At 37.2% G+C, this 19611-nt stretch overlaps 2 protein-coding genes across 2 annotated transcripts; one reads left to right on the top strand and one right to left on the bottom strand.

Moving 5' to 3' along the window:
• Nucleotides 1–300: 300 nt before the first annotated feature.
• On the top strand, nt 301–11938 carry plch2b (phospholipase C, eta 2b; the record flags this gene model as incomplete). The annotated part of the gene is made up of 21 exons (XM_081358066.1): nt 301–535; nt 1386–1532; nt 2321–2566; nt 2723–2850; nt 3917–4087; nt 4247–4340; nt 4420–4623; nt 4839–4959; nt 7300–7471; nt 7581–7688; nt 7782–7862; nt 7961–8064; nt 8635–8723; nt 8808–8993; nt 9191–9298; nt 9409–9533; nt 9613–9697; nt 10023–10169; nt 10276–10355; nt 10456–11662; nt 11809–11938. The coding sequence occupies 21 exons, from the start codon at nt 301–303 to the stop codon at nt 11823–11825; spliced, it is 3855 nt and encodes a 1284-aa protein (XP_081214192.1). The 3' UTR covers nt 11826–11938.
• Nucleotides 11939–12176: 238 nt separating this feature from the next.
• Nucleotides 12177–19601, bottom strand: grik6 (glutamate receptor, ionotropic, kainate 6; the record flags this gene model as incomplete). Its single annotated transcript, XM_081357680.1, has 11 exons — nt 12177–12879; nt 13006–13250; nt 14081–14300; nt 14407–14624; nt 15610–15707; nt 15896–16122; nt 16263–16442; nt 16557–16588; nt 18162–18231; nt 18619–18670; nt 19549–19601. The coding sequence occupies 11 exons, from the start codon at nt 19599–19601 to the stop codon at nt 12781–12783; spliced, it is 1494 nt and encodes a 497-aa protein (XP_081213806.1). The 3' UTR covers nt 12177–12780.
• Nucleotides 19602–19611: the final 10 nt, after the last annotated feature.

Here is a 19611-nt window from a genome sequence, read left to right as displayed (position 1 = left end):
CACACCCGTTCACCATGGCAGTCGAATTGCCCTCACACTGGAATTTCTGAAGAAAACACAATATCAGTGGACCAGAGGGAGGGTCAATTGCTAAGAGGATCAGTCAAGAAGAGGTGTCAACTGGAATTAAGTCATCTGTCCACATGCACATTGCTACCCTTGAGAATTGTTGGCTCATCATTTCAGTAACACCTGTCTCGCTAGTGGAAGAGAGCTGACCTTATGAATTACAGAACTGATACGGTGGGTGAGGAACATGACCAGAGGTCTAGGTTATGACTACACAAGAGTCCAGCAGTAATGAACACATCTCCAGGAATGGCACCATCATCTCCAGCCTTGTTTTCACCGTCTCTAACCCGGCGTCCCATGAGTCCTGGCAGGAGGCCGCCTTCACCTTTCCGATCACCCTCTCCTTCTATAATGACTTCACCTAAACTATGGCAGAAAGCTGCGATATCACGTCTGGCTGAGGAGTTCTTCTGGATAGGAGGAAGCATTGTTGCATCGCCAAAATGGAGAATAGGCCAGATAGGTAAGAATTAAGACACTGATCTGATATTTTTATTACAAATATGAAATTATCTAATTGCTGGGTGTACTTCAGTAACTTTTCAGCAGGTCTAAAATGTTATAGTTTAAACTTCATTTAGTTTCAGAGTCATTTTGCATGTTATTTACCTTTTAATTAAGTACTTTCAGTGCACTTAAAACAACAAGACAGTGTCCTAAATTATTGCCATCAGGAGAAATGCACCTCACGGCATATGGACACATACAATCCCCGGAGATTAGACTGACTAGCTGCGTCACATGACCCTCTGTCCTTGATCCGCTCCTCCAAAGCAACTTTTTGAAAGCATACCCTGAGTTGACCATTAAAAGTAACCTTTGGTGACTCCTGGTTCATTAGAATGTCATTCTGGCATAAACAGAAAGTAGAAAAAAAACTCATTTTAATAATATATGATATGATTCAGCTGGTATTGGTATATTATTATAGTATGCCTTGAAATAAAGAGATATCTTTCCAATAACGATTCAAACAAATTATTGCATGTTTATAAGATGCTGTCTCTGAGTTCGTCATGATTGTAGTGCTGTTTCCATGATGCATGCCAGCGCACAGTAAACAGCCTTACGAACCTGTGTGTGTGTGTGTGTGTGTGTGTGTGTGTGTGTGACGCAGTTGTGTAATCTGATTGAAATGGAACTTGATGCAACTGCTTTAAACTCTGACATTAAAATTATGTTCTTAAAGGTGCACACACTAAAGAAATGAATAGTGCCAAAATATATTTAAAATAATGTACAGACGTTGAATAATGTTTACATGCTAATAACATGTGCAGCCAAATATTAATCATTTAAATCCTCTTTTGCAGTGGAGAGATGCATGTGCAACATGCAGGCCGGATCTCAAATGATTAAACTGAGAGGAAAATCCAAGGCTCTGGTGCGCCTCTTCTACCTAGACGAGCACAAGTCCTGCATCCGCTGGAGGCCCTCCAGAAAACATGAGAGAGCTAAAAGTGAGTCAGATAGAAAACTGTTTGAGCTGCTGGGGTACATGATGTCAGCATGTGCTTGTTATTTTGAACACCTCCATTAAATTGCATGACAAGTGCAGTTTGCAGTTCATGTAGCCTACAGTACTTTTGAAAGAGGAAATATTTAAAGAATCAACTCTTGGCATGCTAGGAATTAAATACTACTGCTTACTCAATATTGCATAAATAAATAATATGAATTAAATGAAACAGTGGACAGTAAACAGTAGTGACCTCACTACATTTATCACATGATCTCTACATTACATGTTTAATCTAGTGAGTGTAAAAAATGTCACATGTTACAATCAAACAATGAGTCAAGAAAGATGTTAAAAATCACATCTGGAATTACTGGTCCATTGGTCATACTGGAAATGAAAGGTCAAGCACATAGCATTGTGGGATACAGTATATCAGTAAGTAAGCTCTGAACTGTTTATCCAGGTATTCTGTGCATATAGAGAATTATATTAAAAAAGCATGCATAGTATAGGCTACTGAATCAATAGTGAGAATAGTAAGGTAGTATGCTATCTAAATGGCTTTGATTTGCTACCTTCTAACTTTTTGCTAAAAGTGAGTTTTGTCAACATGTAGGCTATATATAACGTCAAGCTAAACAGATGTGTGCTACAACCTGTTTCCGATCAGGTAGCCTACAGGTATTTTTCTCTAAAGATTGTTTTGTCAAAAAGTCTGAACTACTGAAGAAATGATCAAACGCTCAGAGCACTGCACTGTTTTTTCTTTGTTCATGGTTTATTTAGTCACCATAGACTCTATCCATGAGGTCTGTGAGGGGATGAGAACTGAGGTTTTCAGGCGATTTGCCAGCAGTAACTTTGATCCAAACTGCTGCTTCAGTATTTACCATGGAGACCATGTGGAATCTCTTGACTTGGTTTCCACGAATGGAGAAGAGGCACGGACCTGGATCACTGGCCTTAAATATCTCCTGGCAGGCATCAGTGACGAGGACAGTCTAGCAAAAAGGCAACGGACACGAGATCAATATCCTTTTAATTGTGTCCTCTCTGTGGGGGAAGGTTATGGACTGAATCCTCCCATAGCGCCCCCATGTGACCTGTTTCAGTTTGTGTGAATTGTGATGTGAATTGTGATGATGTGTCTATGTAAGAGTGGATATTTCCTTATATCTTGTTGCAAATGGTTGAGACAGACGTTTTCAGAAGCTGACAAAAATGGAGATGGGAATCTGAGCATTGGAGAGGTTCTACAGCTGCTCCACAAGCTCAATGTGAACCTTCCAAAGCAGAAAGTCAAAGAAATGTTCCAGGTACATTTTATATATATATAACTACTACTAATCAGAAAATTCAGTAGGCCTACTAATAACAGCTGATTTAAAAATTGTGTAGCTTCATCCTTAATAAGCTTCACACTACAGTTCAAAAGTTTGGGTTAAGGTTTTTTTCTTTTGTTCACCATGGCTGCAAATTTAAATAACTTTTTTTCAATTTCAATATATTTTAAAATATTATTTATTCCTGTGATGCAAAGCTGAATGTTCAGCAACCACTCCAGCCTTCAGTGTCACGTGATCCTTCAGAAATGATTTTGATTTGGTTGATTCTCACATTTCTTATTATTATCAATGTTGTGCTGCTTAATATTTTTGTGGAAACCGTGATCTTTTTTTTTAGGGTTCTTTAATGAATAGAAAGTTAAAAATAAAAGCATTATTTGAAATAGAAATCTTTTGTTGCCTATAAATATATTTTCTGTCACTTTTGATCAAATGAATGCATCCCCACTGAATAAAAGTATTATTTTTTTATTTATTTTATTTTATTGACCCCTAACTTTTTAACAGTATTATATAAATGTCAATTCCGTTCCACAGTACACAGAGCTGCCGTTGAGTAGGCAAACAAGCAAGCTAGCTTGAATGAGCATATCAAACACATTCTCCTAGCTGGTATTTTTGACAAGTCTCATTCTACTATGTGCTATTTCTACATAGTTTTTCTCAAATATCATTACTGATGTCCTGTGCCAGGTTATATTGGTTTAAAACACCTCCACAGTGCTACTAGCAAAGATGCCGATGAGTACGCTCTGATTATGTAACATATGGTTCATCTTGAACAGATGGTGTTGTCTAAAACTGGTTAAGGTCTTAACTCTAGTGCCTCTAATCCTTAATGGAGACATATATATTTCTACTGCAACCAATACCATAACACTACTTTCACTGAAAGTAAAAAAAAAATGATTAGGTAACAGGGGAATCTTTTCTTTTTTTTAAAACATTATCCAAAAAATGCACATTATACTTTACGAAATATGTGTGAAATTATGTTTCTAAGTATCTCATTTGAAAGAAAACTCTGCATTCGCAGGAGGCTGACACTGACGATGACCAGGGATCATTGACGTTTGAGGAATTCTGTACCTTTTACAAGCTGATCTCCACACGCAGAGATCTTTACTTACTAATGATCACCTACAGTAACCACAAAGAGCACATGGACGTGAACGACCTCCACCGCTTCTTGGAAAATGAGCAAAAGGCTGGTGTGATTCATTTTGCGTATCGTCATGTATTCGTTAAATATATTACTCTTTTGATGACGTTGAACTGTCATATTTGTAATTAGGGCCTGAGCATCAATGCTACGAGGACCCTCTTGGAATTGCTCCGTTTTTGATGCATGTTCTTTTTTTTCTAGATGGTAAATGTGACTAAAGACTACTGCAAGATGATCATTAACCAGTTTGAGCCATGTTCTGATAGCCAAACACATATGCTGCTGGGTATTGATGGTGAGAGACTCTTCATGTGCTTCATTTTTTATGGAAATTATAACATTGGACCTTTAATACATTTTTCTTTCTTTCTAAGGTTTCACCAACTACATGCGTAGTCCTGCAGGAGACATCTTCAACCCAGAACACTATCAAGTAAATCAGGACATGACACAGCCACTGACAAACTACTACATCGCATCTTCTCACAACACCTACCTGACTGGAGATCAGCTGCTGTCTCAGTCTCGGGTTGATATGTATGCTTATGTGCTTCAGACGGGCTGTCGCTGTGTGGAAGGTAGAAATACTTAAAAGCTTGTCCTTGTTAACATACTGCAGAATCAAAGTAACACATTTTAATAAGGTTTTACTATCATTAAACTCGGCATGAAATTCTTTTCTTCACTATTATGATGTATATCTGAGTAAAACGGCTTCTTGAACAAGAAACAATGTAGGCGAGACTTGATTTTGTCCAAAGGGAATTGATTGTCTCTGTCTCTGTCTCTCTAGTTGACTGTTGGGATGGTCCTGATGGGGAACCTATTGTGCATCACGGTTACACACTTACCTCAAAAATCCTCTTTAAAGATGTTGTTGAGACAATCAACAAATATGCATTTGCCAAAACTCAGTAAGTGATTTACATTGCCTAGCCAAAAAAATAAAAAAAAGTTGCTGTTTGGATTTACCGTTGTGGTCAGAATTATTGGCACACTGGGGAAATATGATCAAAGATAGCTGTAAAAAATACATTGTTTATCCTTTTGATCTTTCATTATTTCATGAAATAAATGCTTTTCTCCAAAACACGTTGGCCATAATTATTGGCACCATTTTATTAAATACTTTTTACAACCTCCCTTTGCCAAGATAACAGCTCTGAGTCTTCTGCTATAATGCCTGATGAGTTTGGAGAACACCTGACAAGAAATCAGAGACTATTCCTCCATACAGAATCTCTCCAGATCCTTCAGGTTCCCAGATCCATGTTGGCGCTTCTTCTCTTCAGTTCACCCCACTCATTTTCTATAGGGTTCAGGTCAGGGGACTGGGATGTCATGGCAGAAGCTTCATTTTGTGCTCAGTGACACATTTTTGTGTTGACTTTGATGTTTGTTTTGGATCATTGTCCTGAATGAAGATCCAACCACGGGCCATTATAAGATTTCTAGCAGAGGCAGTCAGGTTTAGATTTTTGTTTTATCTGTTGGTATTTGCTAGAATCCATGATACCATGTACCTGAACAAGATGTCCAGGACCCACAGCCTCGGGCATGGGGTACTTTTGATCCCTGTTTGCACCAAACACATCTGGTGGGTTTGCTGCCAAAAATATATATTTTTTTGTTTCATTTGAAAATAGAATCCGGTCCCTTTTGAAGTTCCAGTCGTGTCTGACAACTGAATGTGCTGGAGTTTGTTTTTGGATGAACGAGGAGGATTTTTTTTAAACCCTCCCAAACAACATGTGGTGATTTTTTTTTTCTTAGGCTTTCTGACCCCAAGACATAACTACTCTCTGCAATTCGCCATCTGTGATCCTTGGAGAGTCTTTGGCCACTCAAACTTTCCTCCTCACCACACATTATGACAATATAGACACTCGCCTCTTCCAGGCAAATTCGTAACATCTTTAGTTGATTGGAACATCTTAATTATTGCCCTGATGGTGGAAATGGGAATTGCTTTAGCTATTTTCTTACAGCCACTTTCTATTTTGTGATGGTCAACAATCTTTTGCTGCACACCAGAACTATATTCTTTGGTTTTATTCATTGTGACGGATGATTAAGGGAATTTGGCCTTTGTGTTTCCTCATATTTGTGAAACGACACTTTCATGTTCCTAGTCACGCTAGTGTGCTAAAAATGTAAATATGAATGGGAATATACAGAGATATTTTACTCATTAAAAATTCTAGGGGTGCCAATAATTGTGACTAATGTGTTTTGGAGAAAATGTGATTTTTTCCCCCACTTTCAATTTGTTTACTGCAATGAAAGGTTTGATTTTTGCAAATTTTTTGAATGAAAGATCAAAAGGATACACAATGTAGATTTATTTTTACAGCCATCTTTGATCATATTTACCAGGGGTGCCAATAATTCTGACCACAATTGTAAATAGGTAAATGCTGAAGAGTCAATGATTGGATCATTTTTGCAGTGATTATTATGTTTCTGTTAAGTCTGGCAACAGTTCTTCTAACTCTAATTGATGAAGTGTATAGCTTTTCATTTCTTAAAAAAAACATGTAGGAAGACTTATCATGGCCATATTCCAGGATGACAATGTCACGATTCATCATGCTCAAATTGTGAAAGAATGGTTGGGAGGGAGCATGAAGAATCAGTTTCACACATGAATTGGCACCTCTGAGTCCAGACCTTAAATTAGTAGACTTTACAGAGTGATCAACTCTTGCACTGTCAATACAAGGTCTTGACCAAAAATGTATGCACCTCTTAATGGAAATAAAATCACAACATTCCATCAAGATGTGCATAACTTTTTGGTCAAGATTTTGTATTAACAATGCAAGAGTCAAGCACTCTGTAAAGTCTACTCCAGAAGACTTTCAATGAATTTCAATGGTCTGGACCCATATTCATGTGTTAAAATAATTCTTTAAGAAATGAAAAGCTACACTCCATATATTAGGGAGATAATGCGAGAAACAAAATAATCACTGCAATAATGATCCAATCATTAACTCTTACGCATTTGCCTATTTAAATCCAAACAGAAGCTTTTTTTCATTCGGGCAGTGTATAGTAATTGTAAATATTTTTTTTAAATTATACAAATTCATTTCATAAAATAATAATGAAGTAAGTAATTAATTAAAAAAGGAACAAAAATTATATGTATATATATATATATATATATATATATATATATATATATATATATATATATATATCATATTGTATCATATCATAATATATAAAACTAATTCTTCCACTGTCAGATACCCAGTGATCCTTTCTATAGAGAACCATTGCACTGTGCCTCAGCAGAAGAAAATGGCTCAATACCTCATGGAAGTGCTACAGGACAAGCTGGACCTATCAAATATAAATACCAATGAGTCCAGGCGTCTGCCATCTCCAGAGGTTTTGAAAGGGAAAGTACTTGTCAAGGTGAGGTAATATTTTACACTTGTCTTGGAAAACATTGCATAAAGTTTAAAGTAGAATATTTCTGTGACCAAATCATGGGGGAAAAAATTAACACTGAGGTGCTTTCCAGGGAAAGAAACTGCCAGCAAACATTGATGCTGATGCAGAGGAAGGGGATGTGTCTGATGAAGACAGCGGTGAAGAGGACGAGGAGGAAGAGGGGCAACTTAATGGAGATGTGAGATGCTTTTTCCTTTTGTCTACATTAGAATAATTGGGTTATTCCCCTTCTTGAGTGTCTGACTAAAAACTGCTGTGTTCTGAGTTACAGGCCACAGAAGGAGCACCAGAGACGGGTGATGAATCGAAGAAACGCTCACGGAGGTCATTCATGGGCAGCTTCAGGCGCAAGGTCTGCAATCATTTTCCACTTGTCACATTTATATGAAAATATCATGAAAGCAGCATTATACGGTCTAGTGTTACGATGTTCCACAATCTGTGTTTTAGAAGAAAAAACGTGTGAAATTAAAAAAGAAGCCCAATGTGAGTGACTCTGATACTGAGCAGGAAATCCCAAGCAGTAACGATAAACAGGCCATCAACTATGGCAAGTGAGTATTTCAGGAGATACAGTTTGTTGTTGAATTCTCTGTGCACTGACAAAAAAAAACAAAAAAAAACATGCAGTTTAATTTACAGGATGGCATTTTGGTGCCTGTATATTCATGACTGTATTTTTAATTATGCAATACATTTTATTTAAACAGTACAAAATATGACTGAATGCCCCAATGTACATAACTGATCATTAAAAAAGAGAGAAAAAATACTATTTAAATTATATAAATCAAATGTGATGCATCATGTATGAAAACTTCTTTTTACTGTTTTAACAAAAACGTTTTTTTATTACAAAAAATATTGAATATTTAAATAATATTTGTATATTTTTAAATATTTAAATATTTTATTTTATTTTATATATATATATATAATATTTATTTACATTATTGTACAGTAAAAAATAAATCTCCTGTAATATAGTGAGGTAACTTAATCAATTGTGGTAGTTTTATTGTATTTATTGTTGCATTCTTACAAACATTTTTTTACAGTATGTATCTAAATCTGTCCAGTCTAACTATCTAATGATAGTCCATGTTTTATGGACATTTTTGCAGACGAAGGAAAACAATGAGACTTTCTCGCGCCCTCTCTGATCTCGTTAAATACACCAAGTCAGTGCGTGTTCATGATATAGAAACTCAAGGTAAGACAGTTGCAACCTCTATGAGCACAAACTGTAAATGTATTCTTGATGTTTATGTCTAAATAAACTGTATTGGTGTTGCAGCATACATGTGCAGCTGGCAAGTCTCCTCCTTAAACGAGAGCATAGCTAACCAGATTCTGCATTTAAAACCTGCCCAGTTAGTTCGCTTCAATCAACGACAACTCATTAGAGTCTACCCCTCCAACTACCGTGTTGATTCGAGCAACTTCAATCCTCAGACTTTTTGGAACGCAGGATGTCATTTAGGTTTGATTTAGCTTTTTTTCTTTTATTTATTATGAATTATTTTCTTTCTAATTATCATCAAAGCCTTTTGTTTTTCATTAATGATGAAACAGCGACGACTTTTATTTGAACAGCAATGGATCACTGCTGGCAAATGGCTCTCTCTTTTTTCCCAGTTGCACTGTGCATTTGTTTGAAATGTTGTTTCATCTTTCCAGTCGCTCTCAACTATCAAACAGAAGGCCGTATGCTACAGCTGAACAGGGCGAAATTTGCAGCAAATGGAAACTGCGGCTATGTGCTGAAGCCAAAATGCATGTGTAAAGGTAAGATTGTGTCTCTAGAGTACAGGTAAAAAAGATACATTTGTTTGATGCATACTATTTATTACTTGCTTTGAAAGGCAATCTTCACCACACATAATGACTGTCCTCAGGTGCCTTTAATCCTACACTGGAAGACCCTTTGCTAGGACACAGGAAATCTCAGCTAGTGCTCAAGATAATTAGTGGACAGCAGCTACCGAAGCCAAAAGACTCCATGTTAGGGGACAGAGGAGAGGTGAGTTCACTCATACTTAAAATGAAAGTACGTAATAATGTGTAACATGCAATCTGAGTTTCACTGCTTTGTTGTCCAGATCATAGATCCCTTTGTGGAAGTGGAGATAATTGGATTGCCTGTTGATTGCAATAAACAGCAGACAAGAGTAGTGGACGACAATGGTAAGTACAAATCTGGATTGTGCAAACCGAACTTGGCAGTATTGGTATTTTTAAAGCACTGTGCCAAGTTAAAAGTGGTTATTTTCCATGTGATGTCAGTTCTCAAACAAATGACTCTTAAGAACCATTCCAGTCAAAAAGAACCAGTCAGTCAAAAAGATACACGAGTCTTGAACTCAAATGAGATGCAATCTCGTGATTGTATTCGCAACTAACTCTCTGACTGTACCGCAAATCATTTTTCAGTTATCTTCGATTTAAAATGAACCATTAGTCGCAATTAAAGCGTTTTGTTTATTTTCTTATTTTAATGTCATACTAACAGGTTTTAACCCCATGTGGGAGGAAACGCTAGTGTTTACGCTACACATGCCTCAGATTGCCTTGGTGCGCTTTATGGTTTGGGATCATGATCCAATTGGACGAGACTTCATTGGACAGAGAACCATAGCATTTAAAAGCATGATGCCAGGTAAATCGCATGCCAATAGGTGACTTTATTGCACAGACAATGTATACATTTACATTTTCATCAATAATTCAGTCAGTCAGCCTCATATTATTTTCTTGTCCCACAGGATATCGGCATGTCTATTTAGAAGGTGTGGAAGAAGCATCTATCTTTGTGCATGTTAGCATTAATGACATCACAGGAAAGGTAACTTTTTATTAGATTTCTCTTTTACATAAATGTAGCTGTTGTAGGAAGTTATTCTGCCTTTTATTAATTGCCTTTTTTCTGATATACTCATAACCAGGTCAAATCAAGCAACGCAGTGAAGCAGCTAATCCAGAAAAACCTCATGCAGACCTCTGAAGACGGCACAAGGAAGTCATTCGGTGCAAACTTCCTGCGTAAAGGTGGAGCTGGGAAGAACCAAACAAAAGTCGTGAAGGGTTTAGCCGACTGCTACGCCAAAGAGGACTTTCTAAACCGACGTTACAGTGATGACGTGAGCTCGAAGGACAGCAGGAGCACCTCACAGTCTGCGTCGTTGCTCAGAGGAGCTCAAAGTGAACCCCTGAGAAGGGCCCATAAGGTCTGTTTTCAGGAGCCAGAAGGATCTCATGAGGCACGGCGCCGCCTGTCCTCAATCACATGCTCTGGTGGAGCAGGAGTGGCTATGGACTATAACAACTTAGCATTTGATTCAGAATTGGACATTCAGACTTCTGTGGTTCAATCACACCTTGAGGATAACAAGGAGTTGACTGTTTCAAAACTAAATGAATTACCTCCAACATTTAAACAGGAGTGCGAGTCTACAGACTTACAGGTACCTAAGAAGAAGGATCCTGCTTCTACCCTGAATGAGCAACTCTTGTTGAAGCAGATCTCAGGTGCTACATCTGTTATTGAGGATTCAGTGCAGGAACCTGAGCTGTGTGAACTTCAAGAGACCCATCTAAAAATTCAGTCGGAACCTACACAAAAGTGTGAACTCTTGAATTTCCATCCAATACCTGATGGAGTATTAGATCCTTTTAGTGGAACATTAAACACCAGAAATCCGGTACTCAATAATAAATTCGGAGCCTCTATAGATGGTAGGCTTAACCCCCTGTGGCAACCAATGTCAATCCCCGCAACACCTGCGCTGAGCAGACGCAGGAATGACCAAGGCACACCACCATTTAAAGGATGCAGATCACAAAGCGTCCCAAGACGCCGTCCGCCCTCTCCGCCAAACACAACTGGTCTCATTAGGAAAGAATTCCTCAATCAATACCCTCTCCCACAGTGTAGTTACTCTGCACCAAAAAACTCTGCTCCTAATAATCACAACCTTGCTGAAAGTGAGTCAAGCAGCCTAAGTAGTTTGGACAGCCTTGACCTGAGTTCTCTGCCATCCCGTTTCCCTGACAACCAGCAGCAGACAATGGGCACACTGCAGAGGGAAATGAATGCTCTGTTTGAGCAGAAAATGCGTGAGATTCGCTGCCATTCACCACTGTTTTTCAGAGGTAAGTTGTAACGCACAGAAAAGGCTCTTTCCTAAATTATAAATTGTGTTTTAAATTAATGCTCTTTTCTTGCTGGTTAAAATGTCAATCAAAAATCACGCTATAGTTTTACCTGAGAAGAGATTTGACTGTTTTTGTATTTTTAGATTCCTCAACATTGTAGAAAAGCCATGCATTTGAAACCTAAAAAGAAACAGAACCGAAAAGAAAATGCCACATCGCAGCTACTGTGACGGATATGGACATATGCTACAGGAAGAAAAGCAAACACATAACAAATACTTATTTGTATTTTGTACAAATATTATTTTGCTTAAATCTTAATCATCTGCTCATGTCATCTGGGCTCATAATTCATGCGTTCATATTTTTTTCAAAAAGTAGCCTGGAACATAACATTCCGTCTTTTGCATCTGGAAGCCGTTTTGATTTAGATATAATGAATTTAAAGACTGTGTTTAAAACTAAACATATGCTTCTACAGATTGTTTCTTAAATGCAATCACACTTTGGTGTAAGTCCAAGTTTATTAATTCATTAATATACATGGTGCCAGAACGAATACCTCTTTTGTGACAGTAAGAGGTGATTTTTGTTTTTTACACAATTGTATGTATTTTCCTCATGTTCGAATTACAAAACAACTGTAATATGTTACTTGTCATTTTTACTTCTATAAAATATTTTACTTTTTTTATAGACATTTTCAGATGTCTCCAATCTTTGTCATTCATTAGCAAAATAGATTTTACATTAACATTTTAGACTCATAATGATGGTCTAAATTATGGTTTCAAGCTGGAATGCATGATAATTATCTAAAATAAAACAGCTACATGAGATTTTGCTGCAATATTCAAATGAAAAGAAGGTACCTCACTGCACCATCTTCACTGAACAAACAAGTAGCTTGATTTAAGTTTAAAACGTTTTAAAAAATGAAAATTATGGATTAACATGTACATAATTATGTATCTGTTAAAATGTATAAAATATATTTTCTAGCATTAGAAATAGTAAAAATACCTAACACCAGATAATGTACAGATCTACAGTATGAACAGTTAAGTCATTCTGCTATGTAAGACGTACATATTACATCACTGTTGTTTAACCTTTTATGCCTTGTTCTTGTCTGAGGTTTCTTGGTCTCCCTTTGTGTTGGTCATTCTCAAACGCTGGCTCAGCTCCTGAGTCAAAACTGTGCAGCAGGATTTCTGTATGGTTGAGAACAGATTTATTTTCACCGAACATTTTATAATGATCAAAAACGATCAGTTGAAATCTGTGCTGAAGCTTAAAGCCAATGAAAATGCTGTGTGTGTGTGATTGGCATTACTTGCCTTCTGCTCCCCAGCAGTGCTACGAGACTTTGAGGTGAGTTCAAACAAGGAGAGCAGCACTCCAATCCCAAGACCTATAGCCAGAACCAGGAAGATGCCCTTCATGCTATGAGCCCTCAGAGACGAGGCTTTGGCACTATCCGGTATACAGCCGCTGGCCCACCACTTAGTGCGCATGTACGCCAGCTCCCCAGCCTCGCTCAGCTGCAGGATGGCCACGCTCAGGTTCTTCAGCATAGGAGATCCTGTTCCAAGAAAGAGACTGAGGAATTAAAACCATTCACTGCAGATTGAACTGCAGCAAGAAACGTCAAGATGTCTTTTGCCTCCCTTTAAATAATCCACCCGAAAATAATCTCTTGGGTAAACTTTAATGTATGTTAAAGTGCCTCCATTATCCTTTTTCAAATATTACTTTTCATGTAGTGTAATATAGCTATTTGTGAATGTAAAATGTCTGCAAAGTTTTAGGGGCTGTTTACATGAAACCATTTTAACTAAAAGTAGAAAACTCTTTATGCGTTTTGGCTATTCATTTTTATGACGACGACATTTTTGGGGACAGAAAACGCGAACTTTTGAAAACTGTTTTCAAAGTGCAAGTTTTTGAAAACAATACCGTTATTGTCTCCATGTAAACAACAAAAACACGAATTTGTGAAAACAGTGACGTCATGCACATGCGTATTACGTTTAGGTGCGTAGTTTTGCACACAAAGTGACATAACACATACCAATACCACAAACCAATGAATCTTAATCGTTTTTGCGGATCTGTGTGGAGATTCGCGGAGATCATTTTGACAATGCTGTCATCTGAATTCGAAAAACAAAGGAATCTGATCTGATCTACATCTGACCAATCAGAGCAGAGTCTCTCAGAAAGTTTGGGTTTAGAGAGACCAAATCCTTGATTGAACCGTTTCAGACATTGTAAGAAAAAAAGTGATGCTGATGTATATTATTAGAAAATGAATGTGTTTTTGGATGCATGTAAACCTGTTGTAGGAGACCTCCAAAACAAAATCAGTTTTTACGTCAATTAAAAAGAACTGCACAAATATGTTTGTCTCACCAAGAGGAGTTACAATGCTGTAACCTCTCATCCCGATGACCTCATGTGCACGGACAAGTTCACAATGCCGTGCCACAGCCAAGTCCAGGGACACCGATTCTCCAATGAAAGCATAATTTCCTTCCTTTGCTCTCTGGACACCCTCATCCATAGAGGTCACGAAACTCTTCCTCCGCTCCATGTGCTCATAGATGCGACGGTAAGATGGGTTATTGGAGTTCTGTGCAAAAAGAATGTTAACATGTAAAGAAATCTTTCTGTAACATCTGGCAGGAAGGAGTTTTACAAATCAGAAAAATGTGCAGATATGATTCATGTGAACAGACCTTAAAGAAGGCGAGGGTGGAGGAGCCGGCAAGTGTTCCATATTCTATTACTTCCTGATTAGCCAAGTCCTCAAACCCTTTAATCATGAGCGGAGCAGAGTCAGACCCCTGAGAGGAAGTAAGACTGGAAAAATAGCAGGCCAGGAGCACGACGGCAAACAACCACCAGGTACAACTGATAACCCTTCCCGACACAGCTTTAGGGTGAGGGCCTGCACCTGCAGAAAGCAAAACAAATGAGAGGAAGAAACGTTATCTCTCCATTATCACAGACTGAAAAGTAATTCAGAAGGAAAAATAGCTGCAGGCAGCAATAAAAGGCCAAGTACACCTTGTAATGCTGAGTATTCCTGCATGTTATATGCATATTCCTGTTTTTAAAGACAGTCGGTTGAAAGGATCGAAGCAAGGATATTATTGTTCATTTCTTTTGACAAGTAGGAGGTGCAGGCATAAATCTTTGCATACTCTTTAAGGGCACGGTGGCGATGACATTTTACAAGTTTTGCTTCTTCGACAGCAATTTTGTTAATGGTGCACTGTTAAAATAAAAGTTTAAATGAAATTAGTTTAAGTTGAAGCACTAAAATTACCAACTGAAAATGAATAAAAACTAAAATAAATTGATTAATTAAATCTAAATAGTAATTTAAATTTTTTTAAAAAGGTGTGAAAAACGTTAAATTACTAAAATTACAAATATATAAAAATCTAAAACTGTAAACAACAATAACAATAAATTAAACTTAAATAGTAATATGTGTAAATAAATAAATAATAACAAAAGAACATACAATTACTAAAGTAAACTATAATTAAAATGAGAACTTAAAATGTTTTTTTTTTTTAAATATTAATACAAATTATAATAGTATATAATAGTAAAATAACACTGATGGACATGACGTAAACATGAAATTTCCCACCACACCTGACCACTCAAAATATAAATAAACCGTTATTATCGAAAAATCTTCCATAAGGTTCTGCAGAACAACATGAAAAAAAGAGTTATAATTGAGAGGTTGAATGTGATCTGAACTAATTTTGGTGAAAATTCCACAAATTTTGGGGATGTGAAAAAAGGGAATGTGAAGCATATTGAAAATAAAATATAGTATTCTGTATTCTGCATTTGAAGGATCAGGACTATGTGCTTTTCAGTGCATGCTATTCTGCTATTACATTCATTTTGATGATTACCTTGCAGGGTTAGGGCTCCTACAGCATACCATAAACTGTGGAGAAGTGTGAAGCGATTCGGCTCTGTCTCAGGCTCACTCCATTCACATGGACTCAACCTTGATATAAAGAGACAAATGCAGAAATCAGCATCAGTTCAGGAAAAAAATCCTATTCAGAAACCATCCTTGTTCTGAAAAACAGAGCCGCAGTTTTACTGATTGTATTGTTAAACGCTTTGTGTGTGTAGTAAATGAGCAAGCGCTCTTGTTCTATGCGTCTCTGGTGTTCTGCTCATTTCTCTGACCTTCCCACAATGCAGATGCAGACTGCAGTCACAAAGTATGCAATCAGGATGCCGAACCAGGTCTCCCCAGAGAAGGGGGAGAGGAAGTCAAAAAAGCCGGCCTCCTCAGAAACGATATCTTTGCGGAGGAGGATACTGATTCCGGTCTGCATGTAAGGTTTTGTCATTCCCACAGCCTTCTCGCGGGCAGCAGTGAGAGTGAGGGGAGCCACGGCGAGATCAGCTTCCTGAGAACAAAACACAAGGAAGGTTTCACACTACTTGGGAAGGATTAATCTCATGGATGATTTAATTGCCATGCTGATTTTAGATTTATATGTAGTAGTTGTACAATATGTACTATTTTTCTGTAAAATGCATAACATACCCCTCTAACAACCTCCCCAATCATTCCGTTCCAGTTTCCACTTTCGTCCTGCCGGCCATACGATCCATCCTTCACCAGGTGAACTTTGTATTTGAAACCCAGTTTCTTAGCCAGCTCAGTGAGCAGATCCATACAGTAGCCTTCTAACTGCGAGCCCTTGCTCATTGTGTAGGGGTCTTGCTGAAAATAAAACATTTAAGTTGTTAGTATAATATTATTATTGTTTAGGCTATGTAAATAATATTAAAATACAAACATCACATTTCATATTTTTTAACTTCATTTATTTTTTACCTTTATGGTGGTAACTATCAGTTCTTGCCTTGCTGAAATGAAAAATAAAAAAATATTAACAATATAATTAATTTATTATGAATTCAAATATACTAATATACAAATATATATATATATTTTTATATATATATTTTAAAATGTAATTCCTGTGATGGCAAAGCTGTATTTTCAGCATCATTACTCCAGTCTTCAGTGTCACGTGATCCTTCAGAAATCATTCTAATATGATGATTTGGTAAGATTCTTATTATTATCAATGTTGATAACCCAAAATTTTTGTAGAAACCGTGATACATGGTGAATAGAAAGTTCGAAAGAACAGAATTTGTTTCAAACAGAAATCTGTAATGCGTCTTTGCTGAATAAAAGTATTCATTTCTCTCAAAACAAATCTTACTGACCCCAACATTTTGAACGGTAGCAACTAAAACCTCATCACAGGACTCTGTCCATCACATAAATAAGCATGTCAGCTAAAACAAAAAGTTAAATGAAATTTGAAGGGATTGAAGTCCATAAACAAAACAGCGTCCTACTGAGTCAACACATTTGAAAAGCTTAGATCTGTTCAAGAGTGTGTTTGTTCAGAAGTGACCTCAAGTTGACATAGAGAGACATGGCCAAGATTTCAGTGGCTCCTCTATTGATCTGCCAAATCAGTTCTCAGGCTGGGAGTTGATTTCCTGCTGCATTTGTGTCACAAATAGCTCCATCTTAAATTAGCCAGAGTCATCAGAGAACCTTTTGTTCGGCAGCCATCTTTAGCAAAAAAAAAAACACACATCCTCGCTCAGTCTGCGAATCTCAGGGAGATAATGATGAGTGAATGGCACGGCTGCGTTTGATGCCCTCTTAGGCAGCTTCCGGGTTTCCGGAACCCGCAGCGTTTGGCTGTGTTTTTCTCCTTTCTCAAAAGTGCGAGACAACAATCTCATTGCAGGGCTGAACTGTGACTAATTGGAGTTGATGTTTTTGTCACTCGATCATGAAGTCCTGGTCAGGGCAGTCAAAGAGTATCTGAAGTTAAAGTTAAGCAAAGCCCTCAGGGCTCCATCAACACCATAGAGTGATGTTGACACTCATCAGCTCCTCTTATTGAATTTATGACAGACACAGAGGGTCCTCGACGTGCTGTCATAGCTTGGCATGTCTTAAACACTGTTCTGCTTGTTCAAGGCTTTGAATTGATTCATAACCGTTTTTGAGAAGGTTTCAGCTGGCTGGCTTCCTCTCTGTCAGAATGGGGTTTGAAGTGTGCCAAGCAGGATGTGGTCACTATCTTTGATGATGAGCCCAGCTGATTCTTCAGCCATTTATCATATGACAGGCCTGTGAAATTCAATAACTTCATGCGGCGAGGACATGGCAAGTTGGCACGGATTTCATAATAGCTGCTGTTTCTGAAATTACACGAGATGCCGTAAAAGTAACTAATGCCACTATAGTGTGTTCCTTTGAGAAAGAGAGGCGATTTTAAGATGGAATACTAGAAATAATTGTGCTGTGCGATGCCATTACATCATAACAATTTCACATGAGACAAAAAACATCACTGCTATTTAACTTTTACATTACATATCCATATATTAGAAATCAAACTTGTACCTGCTATGCAGAACTCTGACCCCAGCAAAAAGCATAAAGAGACAATTCCCAACATGTTGCTGATTCTGACCTGCAAGCCGAACAGACAATCTGACTTATTTAAAACATAAACAAAATAAATACAAATATTTATGTATTAAATATGCTAAAGAATATGCAATTTTAAAATAAAAAAACATATGCTGACCTGTAGCCTAGCTATTAACACATACATTGTAAATAACATTTATAACCATTTATCCCTTAAGACATATATTTGTTTAACCACATTTTTTATTAGTTCTTGTTGCTTAATATTTTGTTGAGGTTAATGACAATAATACATGAGCAAAAACTCTATTTTTACAAGGACCACCAATGTATTCTCAGAGTTTCCAGCATACTTCAAATCAAAAAGACAAAAGCAGTGACTTTAAAAGGTTCAAATCAAACAGCGCCCTCCTAATCCCATACTTACCATGATGTCTGCAGTGAAATTCCACTGTGCTGGGACTGCACTGACACTGACGCTGATCAAGACAGTGGTGTGGTTTACAATAATGAATTAGAGGGTTCCCACTAAAGGCTTGGGAAAAGCCAATGAGTTTCAGGGGGTGGAGAAACTCATCCAAACACTTATAATGAAAAGTGGGTTGATAGAATATTCTAGCGCATGATGAATTATAGATCTGATATTCTCTATATATTAGGCCTAGGCGATATTGAAAATTCATGCAATTTCGATTTTGACATTTGTGTCAAATTTCAAAGTCTTAGGTCAGTCTGACCTAATATTGAAAATAACCAGTGTTATCTACCAGTGTCTTCAACGCCAGTGTATCTGGGGGAAAAAATACCAAGCATACTTTGACTCACAGAAGCTTCATGCATAAAGTGGATAAAAATAACATATGAAATATGCCTACAACTAAAGAAAATCTGAAAGGATGAAATAATCTCAAATTGTTTAAACCTTCAGATTATTTCATTAAGAATAAACAAACAAAATCACTCATAAAATAAAAATACATATGTTCAGAGGAAAACTGAAAGGATGAAGTAATCTCAAATTGTTTAAAACGTGAGATTTTTTCTTTAAAAAAAATAAACAAACAAAATAATAATAATAGCCTATTAATAAAGTGGATACAAATGACATGGGCTATACGCTACAGTTAAAATATTGTATTTATATAGTCAGACGGAAAACGGTATTTATTTAAAACGTAATAATAATGTAGGCTATTATTATTATTGTTGTATTTTAGCTACTATGTCGACTGCTATCATGAAATTATGTTCTTTTTCACAGTAAACCATTCATTACACGGGCGTTTAATGTAGCTTGTGAACATGGAGTCTATGCGCGCAAACATTTCAGGGAAGTCTCTCGAGTTGTTTTTCTCACCGCTCGCAGCCTCTATTGGCTTTAGCGAGACTCCGTGGCCTCACGATGACCATTTCCACCAAT

This window comes from Scardinius erythrophthalmus (genome assembly GCF_964197995.2).
Source record: "Scardinius erythrophthalmus genome assembly, chromosome: 25".
In the NCBI taxonomy this organism is placed as follows: Eukaryota; Metazoa; Chordata; class Actinopteri; order Cypriniformes; family Leuciscidae; genus Scardinius; species Scardinius erythrophthalmus.
This window is presented reverse-complemented; position numbering and strand designations above follow the sequence as displayed.